Source organism: Elephas maximus, chromosome 10, assembly GCF_024166365.1.
Source record: "Elephas maximus indicus isolate mEleMax1 chromosome 10, mEleMax1 primary haplotype, whole genome shotgun sequence".
In the NCBI taxonomy this organism is placed as follows: domain Eukaryota; kingdom Metazoa; phylum Chordata; class Mammalia; order Proboscidea; family Elephantidae; genus Elephas; species Elephas maximus.
The window spans coordinates 89,265,308-89,276,496 of NC_064828.1; the positions used below are offsets into that span (position 1 = coordinate 89,265,308).

The following is an 11,189-nucleotide window of genomic DNA, read 5'->3' on the forward strand; positions in this document are numbered from 1 at the left end:
GTGTGTAAAATGGGGATGTTCCAGGACGTCCTCCAAGGACTTCTCCGAGTACTCAGTGATCAGCCGAAGATAAAGCACTTAGCCCAGTGCCTGGCCTGGAGGAAATGTTCAATAAATATTAACTATTACCATTATTAATATTAGAGGAAACAGTATTATCAGCATATGGAAGAGGGAGAGCTGGCTCTCAGATGGAGATAGTACAAATAGGGTACCCACCTGGTTTTCCCTGTACCACCATGTTTTTAGAAGCCCTGGTGGCTTGGAGGTTAAGAGCTACTGCTGCTAACCAAAAGGTCAGCAGTTCAAATCCACCAGACCCTCCTTGGAAACTCTATGGGGCAGTTTTACTCTGCCTATAGGGTCGCTATGAGTCAGAATCGACTCAACGGCCACAGGTTTGGTTTTTGCCCTGTTTTTAGTACATCTTTCGGTCTCTAGGAAACCAGGATGGCCGATCCCCTAACAAGTGGCTTTGTGGAGAGTGTAGGGGCACTGTTGATGCCCTGCTCAGATCCTTTTTACTAGGTTTCTGCATCCATCCCCCAATGCTGAGCTTTGCTGCCAGCAGCTCACAGTGGACCCTTCTGCAGAGAATTACCCACAGTGCCGTGCCCAGAGGGTTCTGGGCCCCCATAACCCTCTCAGAGCCTTCAGCCAACGACAGACCCGCACGAGGTACAAAAGGCCAAGTTCCTTGTGTGGTAGGATCAGAGCTCCACATAGGATCAGGCTGAAGCTGAAGTACCCCAGTCTCGCTTATTCCTTCCCTGCCCTGTCCTGCTTCCCTCACACCCTTCTAAGATCACGCCCTCAACACACCCCAAAAACCTGAACCCCTGCCTCAGGCTCTACTCCTGGGGAACCTGACTGAACCCAGAGAGGGAAGCATTGTTATTTTCCCCCAAATCCCTTTACTAAACAATAAATGAATACAAAATGAAAATTAAAACCTTACATGCTTCTGCAGAGACCATTTAGATCTTAGGATCCCAAAATTGTAATGTGTTCATTGTTGGAGAGTGCTAATGCTGAGTTTATTGTTTGTTTTTTTAAGTGTAGTTTTAGATTTACAGAATAATTGAGCAGACAGTACTAGTTTCATACACCCATCTCACCTTACTTCCCCACTCCAGCACATTTTCTGTGTATGCTTTGGTCAGATCTCTTGAGGGCAACAGGTATTTTTGTTATTAGTGTGGTACATTTGTTACAATTAATGAACCAATATCAATACATTGTTATTAACTAAAGTCCATATTTCGCATTCAGATTCATCTTTTGTTTTGTGTGGCCCAAGGAGCCCTGGTGGTACAATGGTTAAGCACCTGGCTGTTAACGGAGAGATTGGTGGTTCTGACCCACCCAGTGGGTCCTCAGGAGAAAGACCTGGCTATCCGCTTCCATAAAGATTACGCCAAGAAAATCCTACGGGGCAGTCCTACTCACATGGGCTGGCTATGAATCAGAACCGACTCGACGGCACCCAACCACATGAGTTTTGACAAATGCATGATGTCATGTGTCCATCATTATAGTTTCATGCAGAACAGTTTCACCACCCTAACAATGCCCTGTGCTTCACCTCTTCAGAGGGAAGCACGTAACCAACCTCTGCAGAGGGGCGGGGGCTTTTGATGGGCAGAGGAGGAGAAAAGCAGTTCAGGCTGAGGAAACAGGGTGAGCAAAGCGAGGGGCAGGAAAGCGGAGACCAAGAAGGCTGGTCAGGCCTCGGAGGTCCTCTCCTCGATTTTGGACTCTCCCAACTCATACCAGGTGGAAGTCAAGCTGACCCATGCTGGCAGAGGAAAATGAAGAGGTGGGAGGCCACTTCTGCCCGCCACAATCCCCACCGCCCCACACCAAACCGCACCAGCCTTCAGATTGCTCCTGGGCTCCCTTGTTCTCAGGCATGCGTCTCTCTCTCTCTCTCTCTCTCACACGCACGCACACACACACACGCACAGTGGTTTGGTGACATGAACTCATCAGTTGCTTCTAGCTGGGGTCTAGCCTTGCCCAAGTACACACCCTGCCATGGGGATCGAGGTTCCAGGAACCCAGACTTCTTACCTCAATAGGAGTTCAAGTTTGAGGGTAGACCTCGGTCCCCAAGAGGGGCCAAAACTACAGCCAGTTGCCATCAGGTAGATGCCTGCTTATGGCGACCCCTGTGTGTCATGCTCGTGGCGACCCCTGTGTGTCATGCTCATGGCGACCCCTGTGTGTCATGCTCATGGCGACCCCTGTGTGTCAGAGTCGGACTGTGCCGGAAGTGGTTATTTGGAAGTAGGTCACCAGGACTTTGTTCTGAGGTGCCTCTGGGTAAACTCGAACTGCCAACCTTTTGGTTAATAGCAAGCACATTAACCACCCGCACTACCCCCAAGGGACTCCCTGAGAGAGGCCACACGTCCCCTATTCCACAGTGTTGCAGGCCTTGATGGGCCAGCAAGGTGAAGAATGTTCCCTCCCCAGCACTGAAGATTGAGTACAAGGCCCAGTGCCACTAAGCAGGTACTCAGTGAGCAGAGCGCTGATTCATTTTTTTTCCATATTTTTTTAAAATTTTTTTAAACAATTTTTATTGTTTTTTTTTCTTTAAGTGAAAGTTTACAAATCAAGTCAGTCTGTCACATATAAACTTATATACACCTTACTCCATACTCCCACTTATTCTCCCCCTAATGAGTCAGCCCTTCCAGTCTCTCCTTTCGTGACCATTTTGCCAGTTTCTAACCCTCTCTACCCTCCCATGTCCCCTCCAGACAGGAGATGCCAACATAGTCTCAAGTGCCCACCTAATACAAGTAGCTCACTCTTCATCAGTATCTCTCTCCTACCCATTGTCCAGTCTCTTTCATGTCTGCTGAGTTGGCTTCGGGAATGGTTCCTGTCCTGGGCCAACAGAGGGTTTGGGGACCATGACCACCAGGATTCTTCTAGTCTCAGTCAGACTATTAAGTCTGGTCTTTTTATGAGAATTTGGGGTGTGCATCCCACTGTTCTCCTGCTCCCTCAGGGGTTCTCTGTTGTGCTCCCTGTCAGGGCAGTCATCGGTTGTGGCCGGGCACCATCTAGTTCTTCTGGTCTCAGGATGATGTAGTCTCTAGTTCATGTAGCCCTTTCTGTCTCTTGGGCTCATAATTAACTTGTGACCTTGCTGTTCTTCCTTCTCCTTTGATCCAGGTGGGTTGAGACTCATTGATGCATCTTAGATGGCCACTTGTTAGCATTTAAGACCCCAGACACCACACTTCAAAGTGGGATGCAGAATGTTTTCTTAATAGAGTTTATTTTGCCAATTGACTTCGATGTCCCCTGAAGCTATAGTCCCCAAACCCCCACCCCTGCTCCGCTGACCTTTGAAGCATTCAGTTTATTCAGGAAACTTTGTTGCTTTTGGTCCAGTCCAGTTGTGCTGACCTCCCCTGTATTGAGTGTTGTCCTTCCCTTCACCTAAAGTAGTTCTTATCTAGTAACTAATCAGTAAATAACCCTCTCCCACCCTCCCTCCCTCCCCCCCTCGTAACCACAAAAGTATGTGTTCTTCTCAGTTTATACCATTTCTCAAGATCTTATAATAGTGCTCTTGTACAATATTTGTCCTTTTGCCTCTGACTAATTTCACTCAGCGTAATGCCTTCCAGGTTCCTCCATGTTATGAAATGTTTCACAGATTCGTCACTGTTCTTTATCGATGCGTAGTATTCCATTGTGTGAATATACCACAATGTATTTAACCATTCATCCATTGATGGACACCTTGGTTGCTTCCAGCTTTTTGCTGTTGTAAACAGTGCTGCAATAAACATGGGTGTAAAATAATGGTTTTTTAAAACCATGTGGTGAAAAACAGGTGAAATTGTGCACTACAGATTAGTAAGTAAGCACAAGTTAGCCTGTTCTTACCTCACCGGCTAATTCATCCTTGTCAGGTACTGTAAATTTGACGAGGCTTTGATTCTGTAGGAAGGTGCTGTGGGGTTGAAAGAGAGATGGATGCCAGCCACACTTAGAAGCAGAATCTTTGATGTAGTGAAAAAATGTGAAATCGTTCACTAGAGATGATCTGGTAAGCAAGGTAAGCATCGTGCTTACCTTGCCTACTGGATAATCTGCCCCTGGTGGTAAGACATGAACATAAACATATGCGGCAAGGCAGAACATGATCTGAGGCACAAGGAAGGTTCAGGTAAAGGGCTCAGGTGTTCAAGGAACCAAAAACCAAACCCACTGCCGGCGAGTCTTTTCAGCTGGGGAGATAGACACTGAGCTGTACCTTAAAGCAAGGGAGGGTTCATAGGGCGGGAGGAGGGAGGAGGGGAGTCCACTTTCATAGTGGATCCATCAGCTTAACACAGGAGATGGGGAAAGGACAGGCCTGCTTGGAAATAATGCTGGAAAAGCAACGTGCTCCCAAGCCAGAGGCTCTAGGGCTGTGAAGGGATTGGACTGTAATAGGGTCAGTACAAGGGAGCCGTGAAACGCTGCAGAGGAGTGACCTGTCTGAATTGGCAAGGTAAGAAAATCACCCAGGCAGTGATAGAGGGAGTGTGTTGGTTGGAGGAGAGACTGGGGGGAAGGAAACCGTCAAGGTGGTCCTGGTACACAGCCCCAAGGGCCCCATGGGCGCCACTGCTAAGGTCGAGCGAGACAGGACGTCTCAGCTACCTCTGTGGTTGAGTGACTCAAGGTGCTGAGGCTAGGTAGAAGAGCAAAGCATACCAGAGGCAGGCTGTGGCCACCAACCTTGGCCCCTTGGGAGCCTGCTGGCCGTCTGTCACCCCGTGTCCCGGCCATCTCAAGGCACCCTGACAGCAGAAAAATTCATAGCCATTGATTTTGTAATTAACAGTTTATCAATGCCATCAATACAGGCTCGCTGATGGATTGCAAAGAAATTAATCTTGCAATGTTATTTTATTTCATTTTTGGTTGAAGGCAGCTGCCAATTTTGGCCTCCTTGGGGAGGATGGGGGAGGGCAGGAGGATGGGGAGAGGGAGCTGGCGGGAGTCAGGGAGTCTGGACAGCCATTCGGAGCCTTGCAGGGACCAGCTTAGGTGAGCACTCTGAAAATGCGGCAAGGGTAGGATGGAGCCACGCTTCATCTCCAACTGGCAAAGAAGGAGTCCTCAGGGCCGTGGTAACTACAGAAAAATGTGGAGGAGACGCAGGTGTGGGGCCAGTAAAACACCAGCCACTCAAGGGCACTTGCTCCCAGTCTGAGTCCCCACAATAGGGATATAATAGCTGACATTGACATTGATTAGGCGTGTATTAAGTGCCAGGTAATGTTTTTTTAATGTTCTGTTTCATTTACTCCTCAGCACCACGCTATGAGGTACCCACTGAAACCAGTATACACTCTTATTTGCTCTGTTTTACAGAGGAGGAAACAATCTCAGAGAGGCTAAGTAACTTGGCCAAGGTCACACAGCACCTAAGACTCCAGAGTCTTACCTACCCCATTCTGTTGCGGTCCTCTAAGAGGCGGCAATGAAGGTACCTACCAAGTGGAGACCCAGAGGGTAGGGGGAGACCTCTGGCGTCAGCCAGTTGCTGTAGCTTCCCTTTGCAATCTGGTATCTAAACCAACCCAGCGTACAAAGGCATGGCCCTTTCTCTTTTGAGGAATTCAGGAAACTCACCAAGCCTTCCTTGGCAATCCCTCCCCCAGAGCTTGCATTCTCCCCGTTCACATGCACAGCTGCCCTCTCACCTTTGACACGCCTTGGGTGGTGCAGTTCAGGATGGGGGCCTAGGATCATTAAGGAATGTCCAAAGAACTTTTGTTATCACCCCCCTACCCCACTACCCAGCCCACCACCCCAGGCCAGAGAGCAGGTTGATTCCCTTTGCCTGGCTCTGACCTGACTGTAACCCTGCTGGCAGCTGGTGCCTCCCTGCCTCTCTGAGATTTAGGTAAATTTCATTTGAACCCCAATTCCTGGTCTGAGCCCAAAGCCCACCCCAGGATTCCAGAGAAGAGCCCCCTCCAGCACCATGCCCCGTGCCCAGCAATGCCCCTCACCAGCAGGCACCCGATGCCCAGCTCGACCCATTTATCTGTGTCCGAGTTCTGTAACCAGAGTTTTGTAAGGTCAGTGCACTGAGGGTCTGAGGAGGGGATGCTTGGCAGCCTCAGTGATGGTAGTGGCGGTTCTGCTGCTGGCCAGGTACCTGCTTTGTGCCAAGTGCTATTCTAAGCACTTGCCTTGCATTAAGTCATTTAACCTGTTCAGGTAGCTATTGCTATTGTTCCATTTCCCAAATGAGGAAAATGAGGCACAGAAAAGTTAAGTAACTTAAAATCACACAGCTAGCAAGTGAGAAAGGCAGGATTCCAACCTGGCAGTCTGTCTCCCCCAGGGTGACCAGCAGGTCTGCTCATGTTCAAGCCCCTCGGGTCTCCACTGCCACCGTTGGTGGTTCCTCAAGAAGTATCTTATGTAGATGCATGTCTTTGCCTGGGTTCGAGCCCCAGCTCTGTCGTTAGCCTCTGAGTCCCCCAAGTGGCAGTTTTACCTCTCTGAGCCTTGGTTTCCCTCTCTTTCAAATGAGGATGATGGATCAGAAGCGGAGGCCCAAGCGCCCCAGAATGGCGGGGCCCCCAGGCCGCACTCCCTGGCCCCCGCCTCACACCTGCCTTTGTGCCTGCAGATTCCATGTACATCGAGGACCTGGAGGCTGTCCAGAAGCTGCAGGACCTGCTGCATGAGGCGCTGCAGGACTACGAGCTGAGCCAGCGCCACGAGGAGCCGCGGAGGACGGGCAAGCTGCTGCTGACACTGCCCCTGCTGCGGCAGACGGCGGCCAAGGCTGTGCAGCACTTCTACAGCGTCAAACTGCAGGGCAAGGTGCCCATGCACAAACTCTTCCTGGAGATGCTGGAGGCCAAGGTCTGACGGCCAGCCCGCAGACAGACAGACGGACCGCCGAGGAGACCTCCACAGCCACCAGCCTCGCCCTTCAGTCCCTGTGTCACAGCTACGAGCAGTCCCAGGGGAAGGGGCTCCTTGGCTCCGGCTGTGTGTGCGCAGACTCCTGGTGCAGGGGGTAGGGCATGGGGTGGGGGGCAGGGGTGTGGGGCTCATCTGTAACCTGCTTTTTCTTTGGTATGTTTCCCCTCTCCATGGGCAATGCTGAGGCCTGGGCCAGGGCTGACTCCCCTTGGGACTGGTGACCACTGGAGGAAGTGCCCCTGGTCCCCCAACAGACCACCAAGAGGCAGCATGTATGTTTCCTCACTCCCCCCTCCTGCCTCCCCATCCATGGCTGGGTGGGCAGTGCTCAGGGCCCAGGATGCTGGTAATCTCTAGTGGGTGTCACCTGGAGGTCTTCCTTTCTCAGAAGGCAGGTGGGACAAGGGCATCTGTCTCCAAAGGACCTGCCTACTCTGAGGCCCAGCACCTTTCACAGTCCAGAGGCTTTCCTTCCTCCCTCTGCTGGCTCATCTCCCAAACAGGACTCGCCCACAGGAGAAAAGCAGTCTGGGCACGTGTATTCTCCTGGCACTCCACCCCTTGGTGACCTGCCTGTCACCACCTGCACCAATGCCCACCTGTCCTCCTCCTCTCCACTCCCAGTAACCTCCCGGCTGCCTCCTGCCCCTACCTCAGAGCTCGCTCAGACAGGGGGTGCAGCCAACAAGGTGACTTCTGGGCCTTTAGAAGGGAACAGCACTAGCTCAGAGAAGAGTAGGGTCCAGGCAACACTCTCCAGAACACCTGCCTTCTGCTTCATCCTCAGTACCACCACCCCCGCCCGGCCCAGCAGTCTTAGGGCAGGTCCAGACCAGGTGAGCCTGAAGGCAGTAGGGATGTTCAGGAGCCTGGCCCCATCCAAGGGCACCCTGGGGCTCTCAGTCGAGGTTGGCAGTCCTGGAAGGAGGGGGCAGGATGAAGTGAGGCCCGAATCAATCTAAGATGAGCACAGAAAGCCCAGCAGCAGAGACAAGCAGGCCAGGGAACCCTGAAGAGGGAGCTCAGTGGGGGTTGGCAGCCTGCCTAGTCCATCCTGACTTCCAGGGACAGTTGATACCAGAAACACCCCCTCCCCTGCATTCCAAAGGGCTGGCCTGACTGCCCCCTGGAGGCCTGTCTCCTGCCCCTGGAACTTAGAGGTTTGGTACCGCTCCTCTGGGCACTCTGGGCCCAGCTCTCTAGTGGGACTCCGTAGTGCTCCTGGCCAATTTGTAGGGTGATAGCTGTCTCAGTTTGCCCAGGGTGTCCTCTTTTGAGCACTGAAAGTCACATGTCCCAGAAAACCCCTCAGTCCTGAACAAACCTCTGTAGGGGGCTGTGGAAGTCAGCTTTAGCCCACTTAAGGGGTGCCCTGAGCCTCTAGTCTGGTGCTTGTGGGCTGGCCAAGGGTAACTTAGAGGATCTCCCTAGGATGAAGGCGTATCAAGCCAAAATGGCTTTGAAAAATATTCCTTCCAATGAGATGCCTCTAAAGCCAGGATCAAAGCAACCCCAGTTGGGGTACTTTTCTTGGGGACCCCAATTCACATCTCATTCCAACCCATCCTCCCCTCACCATGGAGAGGCAGACGGGCCCCATCTTGTCACTAGGGCACGAGGGCAGAAGCAACAAGTACCCAGGTGTCCTCTTGGTCCTGCCCAGGGGGCCAGGTGCCCTCTTCACCTTCACTGCATTAGAAGGGACATCCTGGTTCAGAAAAGAGCAGGATCTGCTGGTCCTGCCTCCTTGGCTCTGTGCCCTGAAACCACTCGGCCTGAACTTCATGTTGAGGTCTTCCGAGACAGGAGGGCTTGCTGTGAAACCCAGCAGCTGCAGAGCGGCTCTGATTTTGTGCTCATGTAGACAGTTTCAAGGATTCCAAGAGACCTCACACTCTGGTGAAGTGGGTCCCCTTCTCACCACTTTTGTCTACGGGGAATCCAAGGCCTAAATCATTTGGCAAGTCGACATTGAACTACAGTCCAGGACGCTTCCTCCCTGGCTCCTGCAACCCTCACAAAGGTCCTGTTGTCCCTGATCTGGGTGGACACATGCAAGGCCGAACTCCTTTCTGCACTAAGGAACATTCCGGGGATGTGCCCTACGGAGTCTGAGCTGGAAAAAGCTCACATGAAAGAATGTGGGGTGTGCCTGTGGGAGTCTCCAAGCCCCTCGTCCTGTGTACTCATTAGTGGAGGCAGGACAGTGGTGGGGCAGGGTCACCTTCCCTGTATTCCATTTCTGTACAAGCATGAGGCCCTGGGCCACCAGCCAGTGCAGGCAGGGGCTTGTGCACAGCTGGCCTTTGACCCATCTTCTCTAGGAAGAGCCTAACCGTGCAACCATCAGGTTCAGCTCAGTGGGTAGTAGTGGATGGGTGTCTGAACATAGGACCTAGGGCTTTTGCAGTGACCAGAGTTACAGCCCATTCTTCCAGAAGGGCACTGTGATCCTGACGGTTTGGTGCTGGTGAGGTGGAAACTGCTTTTACACATAAAGCGAATTATTGGTAGCAGTGGGAACTCCATCCAATGGCAAAGGCCCTGGCGTGTACTTACAGACCCACTGGGCGTTTAGACAAAGGGTTAGGGGTACCTTAGTTGGAAGCTGAGATAGATGTAGGACCTATCAGGGGTAAGAGGGGGCTGACTTTGTATTGGGAGATGATGGTGAAGTGAGAGTTTATGAGGTCCTACCCCCTGCAAACAATGAAACTCAAGCTTACCCCCAAATTCTGCTGTTCTTGGGGAATCTGTAAAGATGAAATCACCCTTCTCAGCTGTACACTCATGATACAGGTCATTTGAAACAAACCAAGAAATAAAATATAAAAGTCCAACCGTGGAGAAGATGATATTGGCTGGGTTTTGTTTGGTCCCCTTGTCCCCATCCTTTCTGAAGGTTTCATACTGGTTTGTCACATGGACCCTGACAGTGTCTCCCAGTTTTTACATACAGGAAACTGACATTTCCCAGGCCCCAATTTAAGACTAAAGCCAGAGGCTCTTAAGACCAGAGCAGGGTGTTGGTTGAGAGGCCATGGCTGGGCCTAAAGGAGCCACAGCCTGCACTTCTGGGTTGGGGGCCACCCCTCCCTCCAGACTCGCCTTCCCCTGTGCAGAGGGGAGAAGTGGGAGGGAGACAGGCTCCTGACAAGGAAATGGAAGGGCCCAGAGCCCACACCTATGGAACAGCACCAAAGAAAAGCTCTATGTGGAAAGATCGTTTTATTTTCTAATAATGATAATACGGCTGGAATGGCTTCTTAAGATGTATATATATTTTTAAGATGGCAGTCCCTCATTGCAGCATCACTCATCCATACATATCCCTGCCTCTGTATATGTTCTCCCAAAGACCCCTGTGTAAATCCACCGCCCTGGGATTCTTCCGTCTTGGTCCCATGTATCTGGAATCTAATAAATAAGGAAAGGCCGATTGGAGAGTTTCTTCACGCATCATCTTCTGGGGCTCACTGTGCCCTGGACAGCACTGCCCTTGGGTCTCAGACCAATTCAGCCTTGGATTTACCTGGGGATTCACGTGGGCATTTTAAAAGTGTGTTCAGCAGCAAAGCCCAGGAATGCAATATGAGGCATACGATGCAAGTCTGAGGAAATCTCCCTACTGCCCCCGACCCCTCCCCAGGGCAACCCCATGTGTTACAGAATAGAACTGCTTCATAGGGTTTTCTTGGCTGTAATCTTTACAGAAGCAGTTTGCCAGGCCTTTCTTCCATGGAGCCGCTGGGTGGTTGAACCACCAACCTTTAGCAGCCAATCTCAAACCTCTTGCGCTACTCAGGTATGCTTTTAATATTAACAGTGAGACACTTTATTAATGCTGGAGAAATGGAACATCAGATACATGTGAACCAAAAGCAATTGGTTGCCTTGGGATTGTGAAATGGGCATGTTCTTATGCACATACGCTGACTGCACAGGATCCACATGTTCCACGACCCAGTGAGGACCAGAGAGAGGCAGAGAGGGGGAGCTGAAAGAGATCAATATGTCTTCTGTGCCAAGTAGGAGACACCTCAGCTTCTACTGGCTTATTGGATTTATTGCCTTGAATGTATGTGAAGTCAGAAATGGAAGGTCTTCAGGCAAGGTTTGATCCAGAGGTTCACAAAGTAGAGTCCAGAGGCTCTATTTCTCTGATTCTCTCAGTTCTGCCCTCTTCTATTTACTATGTTCTCAAGCTAGCCCCCTTGATGGCA

At 51.2% G+C, this 11,189-nt stretch overlaps 1 protein-coding gene across 1 annotated transcript in view; it reads left to right on the plus strand.

The window, feature by feature from the left end:
• ESRRB (estrogen related receptor beta) overlaps positions 1–6,938 on the plus strand; it is a 119,766-nt gene extending 112,828 nt beyond the window's left edge. The window contains exon 7 of the mRNA XM_049898140.1: positions 6,665–6,938. Coding sequence (XP_049754097.1) covers positions 6,665–6,909 — 245 coding nt within the window. The 3' untranslated portion in view covers positions 6,910–6,938. The remainder of the gene's footprint in view (positions 1–6,664) is intronic.
• The last annotated feature ends 4,251 nt before the right edge of the window (positions 6,939–11,189 follow it).